The sequence below is a fragment of the Diuraphis noxia genome, unplaced genomic scaffold (genome assembly GCF_037042655.1).
Source record: "Diuraphis noxia isolate RWA-SAM2 unplaced genomic scaffold, SU_Dnox_SAM2 contig0005, whole genome shotgun sequence".
In the NCBI taxonomy this organism is placed as follows: domain Eukaryota; kingdom Metazoa; phylum Arthropoda; class Insecta; order Hemiptera; family Aphididae; genus Diuraphis; species Diuraphis noxia.
In genome coordinates, this window is record NW_028301715.1 from 24,919,991 (window position 1) to 24,938,870 (window position 18,880).

The following is an 18,880-nucleotide window of genomic DNA, read 5'->3' on the forward strand; positions in this document are numbered from 1 at the left end:
TTGATTTCACAAACTTATGAACTTCAACGACTTAATAATTTAATATTTTCTTCTTTAAATATAAACACTTAAACAGATATAATAATTTATTTATACATTGATATCACAGGTGCCAAAAAATTTAAATGTTCAGATTTTGAGTAAAGCAAGTGAAGCAAGAAATTCGTTTGTGTATGTTATCGTTTCTAGATTGACTAGATTTTAACTTTGTACATAATTTAAAATAGAACGCCGAAGAAGTAAGTTTAAAGTTTTATGTACAGCTTTTATATATAAGAACTCTTATCTGGATAATACGATGAGTAGTTAATTATTTTCTATAATTTCTTTAAATACATAGAAAAACTATTGACAAACGACAAATATTATCGAAGAAATGTCAGAAAATACCATGGCATTTGTAAATATAAACATTGTAAATTGAAATTGAGTCCTTTTCATGATCAATTTTAAAATAAGTTGTTTTATAATGGGTTTTAAATATAACACTACAATACACCAATATGCTATGGTAATATCTACAAGTTGTGTGAAACGGAGCAATTAAGTTCCCAAATTTAAAATTCCATATGTTGTCGTTTTTAATTTTGTATACAGGTTAAAATAAAATATTGCTCTGAATTGCAATTAATTAATTTTTGTTTCCAATAAAATACTCTAGGTTTTGAAAAAAAAAAACGCAAATGTTTATAAAAATATAATTTTTTTAATGGAAATTTTCTTTAATTTCTATACCTCGAACATTTTCATATAGGCCGCAAGTCAATAATTGTTAAAAAATTAACAATGGCCGCCAATATTACATTATTTTATAGCAGTACGTAATCATAATCATAAATTAAAAATTGTGAGTTTGAACACTAATACCCATAGCACAGTAATGTGATGAAGTGCAAATCAAGTTGACCACCAAGCGTAACACTTTATAGGTAAGTATACTAAATTATGTCATCATGCTATTGAAATAGAAATTTAACACGGGAGTTTGAAGGACATGACGACCATGGTTTTATTTTAAATATAAAATACATACTATTGTAATTTACAATACAAAATAATTTTGGTCAATGTTTAGTATAACATTTTATTTAATTAGGTATGTATAACGTATATTTTAATTTACGGTAATCGGATATTCGAGTACCGGAGACTGGAGTACCTATTTAATATAACAATTAACCTATGTTCGATTGTGTTTTCAGATTAATATGACTTGAGACGTATAATTTTTAATATTTGAATGTAATATAAAGTTTACTATTATTCTATCGTTTGAAAATGGAATAATTAGTTTATAAATTTTTTTTTATAAGTTCCTGCGCTTATGTTAAGTCGGCAAGGTTTGAGTAATTTATGGTTTAAGTTTGAACTTAATTATAATTCAATATTCAAATGTATTGATTTGACGAACCTATATAGTTATCGTAAAAATGTTCTGAATTTGTAATAAATACATAAAGACATAAATTTGGTATGTTTGTGTTCATTAAGTTGTTTTTAAGTTTAAATTGTATTTATTGTATACAAATTAAAATATGTGTAAAAAGCGCGCACCTACGTCGATCAGCAACCTACGTTGAAGTTATTTTATTACTTTGTAGAATAATACCTATATTAGTATCACCTAGTTTTAAAATCAGAAAAAAAATAAATCTATCGAGTTCCTAATTTTTGCGATAGATGTCGCATTCAGTCAACCTCCAACCCTCATTCCGTCCGTTTTCAACCCCACATACATGCTTGTGGTTGAGTGGCGTTTTCAAGGAAAACACTAGTTTCCGCGTTCGCGTTCTCGCACTTGGACGTATTTAACTCGTGCCTACTTATCGTTCAATTTGTGGTATAAACTATAATAACCGATAATATTTAAAAATAATGTACGCCATTTAAATACGAAGAAGCTTTTTGTAAGTATTGTTTTTCTCTTAGCATTATTACTATACAGTTTTATAACAAAAAGTGCAATACAGAATAAGTTTTATTGGTTAGGTAGGTTATGTTTTTAGTAACACAGGAACATAATATATATATTTTAATAAATATAAAATATAATTTATATAACAAAAAGTATTAAATATCTTAATAATAATTATATTTATGTATTGAAATTAAATATTTAGTATAATGTAGGTAGGTATCTATATTTTGTTTATTCGTTATTACCAACTAAATATTTATTATTTATTATTAATATTATTGAGTATATTAAAATTGCTAAGTTGGAACGATTGCACAAATGGAAGCAAGAAGTATAATACTTATTTATTGTGTGCTAAAGAGAGTTTTGAAGAAATATAGAAGTATAACGATATGTAACGAGAAATAAAATTGTTCATAACGAGCTTTTTCCACACTATCCCATGGATCCCACACATGACGTGATACAAGTCCGCTTGAGTAGCACGGAAAGCTATCATTTTGAGATTTCGCTTATTTCAATATTATGTTAATAGTATATATGCACGCGTAATCGGATAAAATAAAATAAATGTGATTGTATCACAGACATTAGATACATTTATTTATCTATTCCATTTGTATAGCAATAGTAAAATCATTAGGCATTTTTATTTTATTTATCACTATTAATACATTTATAAAAAATGCATTATAAACATAATATAAAATAAATTATAATAAATAAATTTCATTTGTTCTCGTAAATTATCCATGGTTTCAATACAAGCAACAATATTGATTTTTGAACTAATTTAATTTTTAAGTTAAACATTATTATGGAGAAGATAGGTACATTTTAGATAGGTCTATGATTGTAATTGTATACTCACGTACCAATAAAGATTTATTTCTTACCAATAAAGTACCTACCTATTTGGTTAGAATAAAAATAAAAATATTTTAGTAAATTCTACATTGTTTATAATTATTATAACGCATAATATTATTTAATATCATTGAATAGTGTCGTATGGACCAGGGTTATAATTTATAAGTCTTTATATTTATAATTTACAAGTTAACCTATTGAGTCTATACATAGTATTACACGATTGCAAACCTAAGTAAATATAGATGGTAAATGGAAATCAATTTAAAAAAAATTTGTATATATATAATATAATATATATCTTATACAAAAGCATAGTTTCGAACCACAGATTATAGCTTCTTCAAATATTACCACCATTGGTATACACTATATAGGAACAACGTACAATTATATATATAATATGTATACATACATTGATACACAGTCATACATTGAAGTATGACTATAGTTCATATATTATACTAATAATCATGATATTATTCATTACCCAAATATAAAATATTAACCAAATTAAAATAGATTTGTAATTAATATGAAATAATACCCATACTAGAAATATATACTTTTTTTACTCAGAAACAAAAACTATTTAGATATAATGAATAGATAGTAACGATTTTCAATTTTTTTCTCACTTTTATTTCCACAATTCATGTAAGTATACTATTGAATGTACTGCTATGTAGGTACGTATCTATTTTCAGTGCTAAATTTTGAACGAATAAAATTTTTATCTTGTATCACTATTAATATTGCTTTTTCGTTAAGTTGAAAATGTTTTCATATAGTATTATAGTACAATGATCTTGGTATAGTATTAGTGTCAAATATTGAACAAGATTCTCCTTTCACTTTAAAATATTCCTCGTCATATGCAATTTGTAGAAACTTTTCACAATAATGTTTTGTTTAATACTTTGATTATATAAGTATATATTTAAAAACTAACTAGTATATTATGAAATTTCACAATTTTATTATTTGGTTGGTAGGTACATTTCACTTTAAGAATCGATAATAAAGATAATATCACCAAAATTACTTTAAGATTAATTATTAATGTGAAGTTTATTTTTGAAAAATATTGATTTGGAATCTTTTTATTTCCTAGCTCATACATACCTCATAAACTAGCTTATGATGATTAGGTATTATTCTGTTTCTAAAATTTTTATAATATTAAAAATATCAGAAAAGTGGCTGAAGTTGTCGTTTGGTTATTTTTCTTCGCAGCTTACAAATATTATGTTCACGATTTTTTTATATCTGTTTGAAGTTAAAATTTTGGGAAAATATGAGGAAAATGTTCAAATTATTTTGTAGTTACATATTATATTACATTTCTAATTTGTATAAGGTTATGCTTAAAAATGTATTACCGAGATTCATAATAATTTGTTATTATCATCATTAAATAATTACTATAAAACATATGTTCGATATTTTTAATTTAGACATTTGAATTTAAAATTTAGACAAAATTGAATATTTAAACAAAGATTAACAATTTTATTACTTTAAAAAGTTAATAGCAATATAAATATTATATGATAAAATGTGGTTAGTAACATTGGCTGACTATGGCTGTGTAAGACGGCCTCTACTCAGAATTGTTTTTCGTATGTAAGTATGAAATTTAACACATCCATTACGGTGACCTACTCAATGACGAGGTACACTTAAATCCTACTGTACAGTGTACAGCAGAGCAGTTACCTACTTTCCCACTTTTTTAACTAACAATTTCCATTTGCTATCTACACAAAATTGGACTTTCTTTTAAAATATGTATAATTAATAAGTAATAACTGCTAAATCACTAATTATTGTTAATATATTCAATTAATTTTGGCAGAAGTTATTTTATAGAGAGTTAATAACAATAAATTATTATTCAGAGTTCTCATAATATGTCGGATACAATTATCTCTATGTGAATAATATGAATTATGCATTGTGTTGTATTCAAAGACACCAAATTGAAAAAAATAACTTATTAAATATGAGATAAGGGGCTTATAAAATTATTTTGAAAAATGTATAAGCTGTCTAGGAGGGGTATAAATGTTTAATGCATTACATTCTCAATTTAGTAGCACATAACATTTCATTCAGTATTTTAAATGGCTAAACCGTGTGTAACGGATTTGACGGCCACCTGGGACAGTATTGATTTGGTGTTTTTTTTGATAGGTTTAGAGCGGTTGGAATTTTTTTCTTCTACGTTTGTTTTACTAGTATTTTTTTGTTGTTATTATTTGTTGCCAAAAGTTCCAAAAAACTTTTATTGCAATACCACGGCGGCAAAGGTGTCGCGTGCCAGCGGTATTTTTGGATGCTTACCAAAAGTCATGTGTATCGATTTGTTAGGCATTTCTCACCTTCCCCAACCCTAGATGATGGTTAAGATGGAAAAATATATAAAAACATGGGAGAATTGAACGAGTTAAAGTTCTAATAAACACGACTTTTTGGCAAACAGCCAAGACGTGCTTAGAATTATACTGGTGTCATCCATCAGTGAAATTTTATCCTACCATACTAGTGATGAAAAAAATTATGTTTCAACACTTACGACCATTGAATTTATCGTTAGTGATAAGGATTTATTAAATTTCAAAATTTTAAAATTAAAATTAATATTGTGGTTAAAACTGATTTGTTGGTACTAAAATATATTTAGCAAAACATTAACGTTTAATTTGTCCTTTTAAGTACCTAGAGAGAATAGATATTAGAAACTTTTCGTATCTGGCCAAGCAAACCTCAATATTAAATTAGACTAGATATTTTTTATTAGATTCCGAGTGAAGCGAGTAAATATATGAATTTATGATTAAAACTATTTATATTTTTTGTAGGTATTATACACATATATCTATAAGTATTTCTACAAACGTTATGTTTCCACTTTTCTTCTTAAGTTTCTTTTGTGGTTAATTATAATTAATCGCCTAGTTTTAGATATTAAGTGATACGATGGATGTATATTAAATTTAAATTGTTTGTTTAAAATTAAACTTGTAGTGTTTGATTTATTTAACTTGATTAATCTGTGTCTGCAGTTGAAATAAATGTGTGATCCCAATATTTTTTTATAATATAAAATAATATATTTTTTCAGTTAACACTTTTTTGAGATGGATAGAAGTAATGCTTCAAAAATGTCATGTTATCTTTTTTTCTCGATTTGAAATATTATCTACTATGTTGTTGATACGTGAACGATATAATTTTTAGCTTTTATCATGATAGTAGTTTCCACACAAATACTCAAAAACGGGAAATAACTTCAGAGGGTGGGAAAAATTAAAAACTATAGTGATTATGGTTCTAATTGAGGTTTGATCAGAAACGTTTTTTGCATGAGTGTTGTTTTCAAATTAATAACAATATTAATAAATTCTATTTTAAAATTCTATATATCCGTTATAGTTAAAACCCGAAATCCGTCAAAAATAGTTTTAACTAGTCAAAACTAGTTTCCACAAATCCCTTTAGTAACTTCTGGTGTTAACTATAGTTAAAACTAGAATTAACCATAGGTTCAAATAAGTCAGTAAAAACTAGTTTTAATTAGAATGTAAATACCTATTCGAACTCGTACTACATAAAACGGACGCGACCACAGATGATCTATAAATATTGCTCGATAAATTCGCCCGGATGATTATCAAATCAATTAAGATAACTTTAACATGCAGTCATCCATCAATTAGATACGATACCTTCGACCGATTATACTTACAACAACATTAATAATAATTAATACGATATTGCCAGTTGTCTATTCTTTTTTTCTCTCTCATTGACGCTCGCCGATATTTAACATCGTTGTCGGGTTACTGTACATCTTGGTATCATGTTGGAAACTGAGAGATAAATGAGTAGGTACCCGAGAACTGTTTATTAAGAAGCTTATGGAATCGGTGGAAAGAAAAAAAGACAATCATTATAATGTCATTACAAAAGACGCTTATGATTCGCTTCTAAAAGAGGTAGAGTGAGCGATATCGATAACTAAAAAAACCTCTGCTCAATATAGAAGGATTAAACGGTTCAATGTTTTGGAATTCGGTGATACAAAAATGCTGGTAACCCGTAGAGAGCCAGTTAAATATTATTTGCCGATGGAAGATATTTTTGATGTCATTGATTTGCCACACACCGCTGTAAGGCATGGAGGGAAAGAATCGTCTGAAGGTTGAAACTTCAAGAAAGTACGCCAACATCACAATCACATCCAAATTTAATACTTGTAAAGAAAAATTCATCAGAGTAAATCAAGTTCCAAACCAATATATTCGACATCAACAGGGTCAGGGCAAGGCTTTGTAAGATGCACATGCAAAAAATCCTGTGGAACAAATCGTTGTTTATGCAAAAAAAAAATATATTAGTTGTTTTAGCTAATAAGTAATAACGTTCGTAGTTGATGCTTAATCAATAAAGGAAAAAATACATAAATTATTTGTGTTTTTAATATACTTGATATACCTACCTACTAGCTAGTATTTACTATTTAAGTACATTTCAATGTTTAACTTGTATTTTTAATTATTGGTTATGTTGTTTTGACAACTGCTGGCAGTTTTGATGAAATTTATTTTTACATAACTATAACGGACACAATTATTCAGATTGAGTGTCCGATTTCAGTATTTGTACACTAGAAATATAATTAACGGTAACCTAATTATTTATTTTTCCATTAAATTTGATGGATTTTTAAAAATATATATGATTGCTGCATATCTTTAGGGTTTATATTCGTTTTAGTCGAATACCTCTTATTGCGTATGATTTCATGATAATTGTATATTTATTAGACCTAATTTTTCTACCTAAATTTATGTTAAGTTTTTTTTGTAAAATAGTTAATGAAAGTAATAATCAACACTAATGTACCTAGGTACCTAAGTTCGTAAATATATGTATATTATTTTTTCAGCAAACTAAAAAAAAATGTTTTGAGTTTTCATATTTTGTTTTGTTGTAGTAAGCAATTTTGCATTGTTTATTTTAAATAAAATATAACGTAATCAATAATCATGATTCATTTTAAATAATTAATTTAGGTATGTTCATTACCTACTATAATATATTTTAATTACTTTGATGTATTTTTTTTTCGATTTTTAATTCCATATATTTAAATTTGGTTGTTGGTAATATAAATTACTCCTGCATAATAAACAACATGTTTATCTATTTCTACTCCACATCCAATGATCAATGGACTATATATTATGTGTTTAAATACAAAGTCTTGCATTAGGTTAAGGTGCCTTTTGAAAATGAATTAAATTCTATATATTATATTTTAAACAAACACGGTTTAAGTCATGAGGGCCTATGGGGAAAGTTTAGGGGGTTAAACCTCCCACCCCTTAACAAAGTAGAAAATATAAAAATGTCTAGTAAATTCTAAAATTTAAAACGTTTATTTTGTTAAATAATTTTTTTTTTAAAACTGAATAAATACTTTATATAATATTATAGTAAATTTATAGTATAGTACCTGTAAAGGAAATTCTTTTAAAAGGTTGCATGAAAAAGGTATGGATTCTCCCCATAGAAAATTCCTAGCTAGGGCCCTATAAGTCATGGTAACATATTTGTTCTCTAGTATTGGGGACATGGGCTATAAAACGTTTTGCTGAGATAGTGGTCAGAAGTAGACTATAAATAAATAAAGATCAATGACAGAATGAAATGTGATCGGTATGTGAAGGTTTCGAAAACGTCTTTTATAATGGCATCAATCCTGTAGGTACGCGCGTTGGAATGGAATATTGAAGGATGGAAAAATTACTACTTGTCCGTGGGTTATAGGTAATATGGCGGGGAAGTAAGCGCATCACGGAGATATCTCCTACACTTGTTGTAAAATTTATCACTCGAACAACAGACCTGAATTTCACTGAAAAACACGATTACCCACTTTTGATGGATGGATGATATTATTGCAGCAGTATACGTTTATATCACGTCTAATAATATGCGTATATGAAAGAAGAAAAGTATAGAGGGTAATATATGGAATCAAGTTGTATAAAACATAAATGCATACGGCATCATAAAAATATATTGGAAGAACAAATTTGTCTCTAATGCAATCTGGTTTTATGACTTTTATTTTATTGCACAAAAAATCATTCGAATGTACTCAGTCTAATCGCAGTGTCAGCACTTGAACTTAACTCCATTTTATTTAAGTAGGTATACTAAAAATGAATGAGCATGTAGTATTATAAATATGGTAAACACTCAATAGCCTATTTTCATAGAAAAATTTATTTTTTTTTTATATTTTCTACGACCTATAATAATGTTGAATATTTTGATTACTTCTGATCATCACAGTGCAGTAATGTTAAATAAACCAGATGTGTTAACATTTTTATTGAATTTTATGATAAAATTATGTTTTTGAGCTAAGTAAGTAGTTATATAGTTGTACGAAAAATAAGTATAAAAATTTTTTTAACTACCTATGTCTTTTCTTACCTGCATTTAAAAACTGATTTTTATTTAAATTTTTCTTATTTATTTTCTTTATATAAACGATTCCACCTACGCCTTAACTCTCATCCAAACAAACTTATAAAAAATCTAGCTTCATTAACCATTCCTGGTAACCCTCCTCGTCGCCTTAAGCGTAAATGGTGCAGAGACCTACTTAATTCCTAACACACACAAAAAAAAAAAATAATAATAATATTAAAGTTAAAACAAAATAATTAAAGACGTAAGTGTCATCGGTGGGTGTCTTCTTCATTCAAAATTTCATTATATTATCATTGTCATTAGCTCATACTCTTATTGTGCCGATTGCGTATAGATTGTGTATTTATTAATAAAGAAAAAAAAATTTTTTTTATGTAGTTAAAAACTAACTAAAATTGTAATCATGCTATAAAAAAATATTAATTTTTTCTGTATTACATAGCAATATTGCGTACACTATAAAAGTATACGTATAAACAAATAATTTTTATTTACAATTTACCGTATTAATAATTAATATGTTTGTCATTAAAAAAAAATTACGCGTGTGTGTGTATTATGATGAGAATCTTTTTCGTTATAATCAATACTAATTTTATTTTTCTCTGTTTTAAATATTCATTTTGTAAAAGTTAAATAATTCCGTTATACCTTTTAATTTTTATCATGTTCCTTATTATAACAAGGTAAAAACTTGTCCAGAATATTTTGTTATAAGATTCGTGACCACGCACAATGAAACACTGCTATTATTATTTTTTTGCACAGAAAAAGTAACGTGACTTTTGCCAACGACCCTGTCAGGTGCCATAGCTAGAGAGTAAAAACAAGGGTTGCACTTGAGAAGGCGTAAAAAATAAAATAATCGTGTTCAGTTTCTTGTACAGCGAAAAGATTCGTGACATAATAATATTGTACACTGCACTCTGTTTTTATTTTTATTGAAATAATTTCTTTAAACTAGTTTTTCTGTCTAACCTTTTTATACACTGCATTTGTAATTTATATTCACAAGAATATCAGTTCCAAACGCATTTAAATTTTTCATATAAATTATACATTTTCATAGAGCGTGATTGTACAGTTGTATTTAGAAAAATAAACATATACGAGTATAATCTACTTTTTGACATATTTTAATTAATTGGAGCAAATAAATAGAAAAATGTTCAACACAATATTTCTAGCGTTCATTTTTTATAGCTATGGCATGTGTTTAAGATTTAATTCATTTCAATTATTTATATTTGTTCAATTTATGCTATGTAACTCTAATAAATTTCCATACCTAGATAAGTTATAATTTAAGCAATATAATTTTCAATAAATGTACCTATAATTATTGATAATGTGTATGTGATGTTTTAAAAACTTTTAATCTGTATATTATCAGTAATACAAAAAACTCATAAGTCTATAAACACTATAAAATTTGTTGAGGCTTAAACCTCAATGATTTATTACATCACTAAATCAAATCTAGGTTTATTTTTTTTAATGGTTCACTGATAAGGAGTATGAGACTGTTGAGTGGTAATTCTCAACATTTGACGAGAAAGCAATGACTTTTATTAGGTAGTGCGAAAATTAAATTAGGTATTATGTTTCAGTAAGTATATCATAATAATCCTAACGAAAAAAAAATTAACTATAACTTTCTAAATTTAAAAATGGTTTGCAAATAATTTTTTAATGCTAATTAATACATTTTTTCAATTAAAATTTTGGAAATATATTGTAGGTATAATATATAAAAAAATCAAAATTGTTCATTTTGTGGTCAATTGTGTTTCGATGTGAGTATATCTATTTGATATTAAACATTTATACGTATCGACGGGAACAGTTATCAATTAATACAAACAATGAATATGAATTGTATATACATTTTGAAAAATGATTTGTTCAAAAAATAAAAATAATTAAACATTGTTGGTTAAGACGTCAGCAAAAGGAATACCAGTAACTTTAATTAAAAAATTACAAAGCGTTGGAAAAAAAAAGTTTAATAATAATTTGAGCTTTGTACCTTTTGCGTTTTCCGAACTTTTTGCTGTACACATTCGCGGTGGGTATAGAAACGGTGTTTTTATACCATTTACCCACTGAAAACGGTTTATTCTACCGTCCGATTTATTAATTATTTACAATCCGCGTCCTTCCGTTCGTTCATGTATCACTTACGCGTATATCTTTGTCGATGCATTTGACAGTGCGACACGTGCTTGTCGAGCGCGAAGTAGTTGGGTATGTTATACATAATATATAATAATAATATGTATGTGTGCTTGTCGACGAGGTGGTTGGCGGTCGGGTGGATGGTTTTGGTAAATGTGGGGAGGGGCGTGTGGGAGGGGTCGAAGGTTGGAGCAAAATATAACATTCCGATATTGATTTTGTCTTTTTACGCGATAGCGGCCCACGAATTGTGGTAGATGGTCGTGTTTGTGTTACTACATACATACATTTAGCCTACTATCACTATTATTAGCAATACTACTACGAAAACTACGACTACCATTGCTACCACTTTTCTTCTTTCACTTTTACTATTATTACTACGATCTATACAATGTGATTGGTCGGTATGTTGGCGGCCGAAAGCTATAAATAAATTATTGCACGCTGTTGTTTGTTAGGTAGGTCCATGGGGTAGCGTTTGGTGGGTGGTGTATATGTGTGTACTGTGGAAGGCTCAGTATAATATATACGCCGGAGTGGTGGCGATTTCGGTGATGGATGGTATGCAGAGGGTGGGGGGTGAGAGGCAGACTAAACAGCAAGGAACGTTTTTATCCTCTCCCCTTCACCACCGCCGAAATTGCGTATCGCCGACTGTGCGTTTTGCCGAATGTCAAACGCAGGAACGATGCCGACTAGAGTCCCTAAAGGTCAGAGTTTCGGGTGGTTTTTCAGGGAGCACAACAGCGCAGTGTACCGCGCATGACCGCGTAACCAATGTCCGCTTGTTGTTGGTTTTTTAAGGTTTTTCGACGAAATTAAATTAACCGATTTATAGCATTAGAAGGGATTCAGCCGTTACGATGACAACAATTTAGTATAGCGATAACTTGAACCGAAAGAAAAAGCCACCTATACGGGCTACAGGCTTCGGTATTGTTACTAAGTATATGGTGTGTATAGGTGATATAGGTAATCTTTTACCTTTCGCTGATTTTCAATATTAATGTTTGACGTATATAATGTCAAGTTTTATGCTTTCATTAAATTCTAGGTATTCATATAGTTCGCTATAAAAACTATAAAACCAATATTTCTATTTCTATATTATTTAAAAAAATATTTCATAATATAATTTACACAACCATATGCCTAAATAATCAAATGAGTTATTGTATGTATTTATTATTGAGTTACATGTATAATATGTGTTATGTTATTTAATTACAAGGCGTATTGCATTGTTTAATCATTCTTTTCAGTTTGCATAGTATAAAACAGTCGTTATTCATTTTTCTAATTAGGTAATTAAAATAAAACAAAGATATATCCTTATAATAATATATACGTTGTATAAATGTAAATTCTTGTATAGTAATAGTAAGTGGTTACATTCTAAAATTTATTTGTAGTTCTTATAATAAATCATGTATGTTTTTAATTTTTATAACAATCTTTTAGAACATATTTAACATATTTTTTTAATTTTAAATAAAAGCCATGTCATTTTTATGTAACTGGGTTAATAATTTAATGTAGATATACAATGTTATATAATTATATTATAGATTTATGAGTATTACTTATTTTCTAAGCGTATTCATATTTGGAGAAACTCTGCGATGTTATAGAAAATAATATGTTTTATTTTTATTTATTCTTATTAGTATTTAGTAATAAAATTATAGCTCAACAATTATATATACAATATAACTTATTTAACAATAAAATATTAAACGAGAAAAATACGAAAATTTAAAAACAACATTTATCTTAAAAATTGTACGATAAAACCAGCATCCATGATAAAATTTATAATTATATTGGCGATGTATTAAGAATTTGAATTGAGGATGGAGTATAGGTCGTAGGGGATATAAATGGATTTTAGGAGCTTAAACAAAACAACGAGTTTCGCATGCAGGAAAGAGCAATCGAAGAGAAGGTGAGAGAGATCGCAAACACTTTCATTGAGATGTAGAGTACCTACAAAACGGGGAAATATATGTTTTAAAATGCTACAAAATAGAACTTGATTAGAGTTAGTACTTCAGCTACAATATCTAACACCCATACAATATTGTGTTTTACCTCTTACGAGTTAAATTTAAAGATTAAATCACTGTTGATGACAATAGGTTTAAATCGCATTTATAATTAGAAGAGTGTTACATTAGGCTTGGTGTTGAACGAAACAGTGGAATTTGAGAAGGAGGAATAAATTATTATTTTTCAATACAATAACTGAGCCCTCCCATACTTGTGCGCGTGTTAAATAAGGTGGAAAATTTGAAAGTCATACATTATATCTTTCAATTGCAATCAATAATAGTGGATAATGTGCAAAAAAAATATTTATATTTATTATTTATATGTATTATATTTACTCTGTACAAATCATCATTGAAAAACTAAACAAAACAAAAAAATGTTATATTTATTTTCACATTTAAGAAACTTTAAGAAACAATGCAACGTACACAGATTACTGATTAATATGATAATATTATCATTCTTTCCTTGAATTTCTTTAATGGAGTATAGTTTCATCAGACACTTGCAAAATTTAAAATACCTGGAAACGTAATTTAAATAACCATGATTACCTACCTAGTAAGTAATATTATAACGTAAAAAACAATAGACGAATACAATAAATGTTAACCAGATTTGACATTTATGAATCACAATGATGCGGGTTTTTAAGTTCTCATGAGATAACCAATTTTAACCATACAACGAAACCATTATTATAACAATATAATTTTTTTTATGCACTTAACCATTTAACTTATTATTATTATTTAAAATGTATATGAATATACAATTTTACTAATATTGATGTAATCAAAAACAGTTCAGATACTGTTCAGATAACTGTTAAAGACAAAACGTAGAATGAAACTAAAATGTTTATAAAGCTTCAAGATATAAGAAGCGACTGTTCCCCTTTACTCCTCCACCCACGAAGACGCCCCTGAACTGTCTGCAGTTGTATATGTACTTATGAAACACAAACTTTTTATTGTCTCCATCAAGCATACGTCACACGGCGCTGAGACGGTGTCACGGAAACTGTTTGAGGTACTTTATTTTTTGGGGGCCTTCCAGAGAACAACGTAATATATTATATTCAAAAAAGCACGTACTTTCCCAAGATATACTTATTTTACCAGTTAATATGCCATTGTTAGTCTAAGTATATCTTCAAAAACTTTGTTTTTACCGTTCGAATTTTCTAGGGTCTAGAAAATGTGATTTCTCTAACGATTTGTTACCATCTGCAGTTTTGGTGGTTCTATACACGCTGCGTGTTAACAGCATGAATGTGATGTTTGACCGCTATTGAGGCTGCATAGGGCTGCGTAGATGACTTTAGTATCTCACTTTCAAAAGTCGGGTGTATTTTGGTAAATGTGTGCCACTATATAATATTAGCGATTATATGCTGTGTTTTTCTTAAAATGATATATTTTATAAATTTAAATGGTAAATATTATCATAGTTTTAATATTATTGTTTTGTTTTAGACTGGGCGAAGAAATATGATTCGTATAGTTTGGCCAGTTTTATTATTATTGCTGATTTCAATTACTGCAGATGTCAACGCTAAGGTATGTGGCAATATTTGTTTACATAATATTATGCCTATAGTTAAATATAGTGGTATGAAACAACTGTAGTCTGTAATAATTAAAATATGCATAAAACAAATTCTCTCGCTGTGATAATCTCGGGCAAATCTATGCTTAGCTCATTTTGTCTAAACGCCTTTTAAAAGGCCCGGTATTAGAGGCTTTTGGGGAGAGGATAAACGTAAAACGACCAGAATACAAATTGGCCGAGCGCCATTTTAAATACTCTCTTCCTTTTACACTTCCTGTCTACCACTGCCCTGTACCGGGAAAGGGAAACGTGGTGGAAACTATAGCTTTTATCTGAACAAACCTTTATGCAATGTAGAACTCTAAGACCAATTTTCGAATCGTAATTAGAAGTTTTAGGGAAAACAATGGATGGCTAATGGTGTCTAAAAGGTCTCAGTCATTAAATGACATTAAATTTAATCATGTATTTGATTTTATTTCATAAGCATTGCGTTGGACATGCATACAAGCATTCCAAATATATTGTAGTTGTTAAATTTTATACAGTTGAAATAATTTTCATGAACTGTTGATAGCAATTTGTGACAATTATGTAGATCTACCATCTATATTATGATCAAACTATTTTGGTTGCTGCCTATTCGTTTAACAACGATTGTATTAAGATATTGTGTAAGCCAGTAATATAGAAGGTATTATTTATTGTTCATTTGAAAGCAATGAATAATGATGAATAATAAATTGTGGGTAGGTATGTATGTGCAGTGTGTAAGAACGGTTGGTTCTGAGTGGTGTTAGGTTAAACTAGAAACGTGGAAAATGTAGTTAATTGCTGTAAATTTACTAATAATTTTCACAGTATTTAAATTATGCTTACGAGTTACTGGAAAATTAAATCCTAGTTTTTGCAATGTATAATTAATTCGTTTTAATGTAACCTTAAGACTAAAATAAACATTATTTTCAAGTTCATGGAATGTAATTACGTTGTTGACGGCTTGTTATGGAAATTCATTGACCTAATAATGAATTAATGTGGTCTATGATTAGTATTTATGAGTACTAATTGTCCAACTATCCATTAGTATAAAGATAACATATCTATATGACCTATATTTTAATATAGACTATAGAGTCATGCTATAAATGATATAACTCTATAAAAGGAAATTCAAGCAATATGTTTATTATATTTTTTATGAATTTTGTTAAAACGTAATTTTCAAATTCAAACATAGTTAAAATCATATTACAGTTATTTTTATAAACTAAATTTTCTTCCAAATCAATAGTATCTATACTACTATATAGTTAATACAATTTAAGTTCAAATATTAAAACAATTTAAGGACATAGCATTTGATTTTAACATACAAATTAGTACTATTATTTACTTGAGATAATTTTGCATTTTTCCTACTAAAGTACTAAAATATTTTTAAGGTATGAAAATAAGATTAACCTAAAGAACATTTTTTTATAAGGTGAAAAATGTTATTACGCCTAAAGATTTTTTTTTTTAATTATGTTTTGTTAACATACCTATTTAATTTATACAAGATTATATGGGTTGCATGTGTTAACAAATATTAATACAGTAAAATGATTCAGAGACTTAAACTAATGAAAATATTAATTTCAATAATTAATAAACTAGTTTAAAGTATGATAACATTGATAGCATAGTATCATAATACATTATGTTACTCGAATTTAAAACGAAAAATTAAAAAAAAAAAAATATTGATTAGTATTGGGTGTGTCATTTTATAATGAAAAATATACTCGTTTTATAATATTATAAGTAATGACTTTGAATGCTATTTTAATTTATTTTGGCCTTTCACAATTTTTGTAGTTTGCTCATTCACTACCCATTGAAATTGAATATCCAACGGGGTTGTAAACTATGCGTCATAAAAGCCCATGGGAAATATTAGTTTCGATCCAAATCTATGAAAAGGTAACATTTACATAAAATTTCATATCGGCGAGGGCACCTAATACCTATACATTTTCTTTTACTTGGTTTCTGTACATTATCTATTGATTGAGTGAAATATTTTTTTTTTCTTTTAGGAGGGGAAACAATCCTATAAACATGTCTGAAAAAGTATGCGCGTCTTGATCCATCGCAACGAAACCCATACTTCAATTGACCCATTGTTTGTTTTCTGATAATAATATCAATAGTTTGAATTTTTATTTTATTATTTTGAAATGTTGGAGTTTCTCTGGTTAGACTGGTTAGAGGATTCTTCAACCTGCTGTGAAACATTACTTTATTTAATCATTCACCGTAAGCATCACATTTTTCACTTATTGGTTATTATTATAATATTCTGTCATTATCTAATTACCTAAACAAAAATTTCACGTTTTTAATATATTCTTAAAAATAATGTTCATGTTTCTATCTTTTAATCTTACATTTTTAGAATTTAGGGGGAAATTAAAACACGCGAGAAAGTTAATCACAAGTAGACCTGACAAAAATGTTATTTGATTTTTTAAGTAAATCAAACGTTATGGTGGAAATAGAATAGATCTAAATACCTATGATTCGTGAGTATTAGTTATAGACAAAGACAGAAAATCACAGTTTTCAATCCCCTTAAATACTCTTCTTTCACCACTGATATCAATTATTGATTACCTATAATCTATTTATTTTATTATTGTCATTACTCATTTCTATAGTATAGTACCTTTTAGTAGGTATAGATTCTATACTATAGAATATAGATTATACCCAATAGTACCACAAGATACATTGTTATGTAGCAAACAAACAATAAATTCAATAATGTAATGTTTTTATAATTTTATAATTTAATAATAAATTAGTATTAATAATTATTTAAATTTAAGTTTAATAAATCATTATTATGAAAATATTTTAAGTGGTTAATTTTTCTTTAATTAAAACTATTATAGTCACCTTAAAAGATAATGAAAATAAAATTTAAAAAGAACTGTTATGAGCTCAATGTAAATATATTCTGATAGAGGGTTGAAAAAGTTAGTAAATATTTGTTCACCAGTCCATCTTGGCCAATGTTGATAACGCTTCTAGTTCACCTCATCCCCTTGGAATTGGGTTTTATAAATATGATTGATTATAATCGGACCCTTTGCAAAGGGTTTAAGTTCTTCCTATCGTCTTACATTGAGGCCAAATCCACAGAATTAATCACAATATTAAATCCTGTTTATAGTTAGACATTTTTTTATGTATATTTTTTGTTTGTCAACGATAGTACAATATTTTGGATTTATTTTAATTACATTACTATAGTAAATAGTATCAGTAAAAATTGAACAAGTATAAATAAATAGTTTGATATTTGTCAAACTTCCCTTATTTTATAGAAAAATGAGCAATGTGCATGATTGCTGAATTTTTTTAAATTTTCTGATAGTTGTACTTACTTAGGTTTCCTTTATGTTTTTTCTCTCTTCGTTTTTAGAACCTACATTTATAAATTTTAACAATTATTAAAAAAATTAATTTTTAAGCAACACCAGTTTTTATCAATTTATTTTGTAATCGAAAAATCTAATCTAACCGTTGGTACTTGAAATAATGAAACTTTCACAAAATGCATACTAGCATTAAAAATATACTAAATATACAGATACTCAATGGTATGAGGTAATAATTAAAAAAATTAAAAGTTGAAAAAATTAAAACCTTATTATTTGATAGGAATAATAATTGAAAATGTATATCTTAAAATAACTGTTGATCTTCATTCAAATAAAATTAAATAAAACTAATTATATATAA

General features: G+C 27.4%; 1 protein-coding gene across 2 annotated transcripts in view; it reads left to right on the forward strand.

Moving 5' to 3' along the window:
* The first annotated feature begins 1,746 nt into the window (after positions 1 to 1,746).
* LOC107169190 (follistatin-related protein 5-like) overlaps positions 1,747 to 18,880 on the forward strand; it is a 122,526-nt gene continuing 105,392 nt past the window's right edge. For both annotated transcript variants that reach the window (XM_089228177.1, XM_089228178.1), the window contains exons 1-2: positions 1,747 to 1,907; positions 15,013 to 15,096. In XM_089228177.1, coding sequence (XP_089084303.1) covers positions 15,028 to 15,096 — 69 coding nt within the window. In that variant the 5' untranslated portion in view covers positions 1,747 to 1,907; positions 15,013 to 15,027. The remainder of the gene's footprint in view (positions 1,908 to 15,012; positions 15,097 to 18,880) is intronic.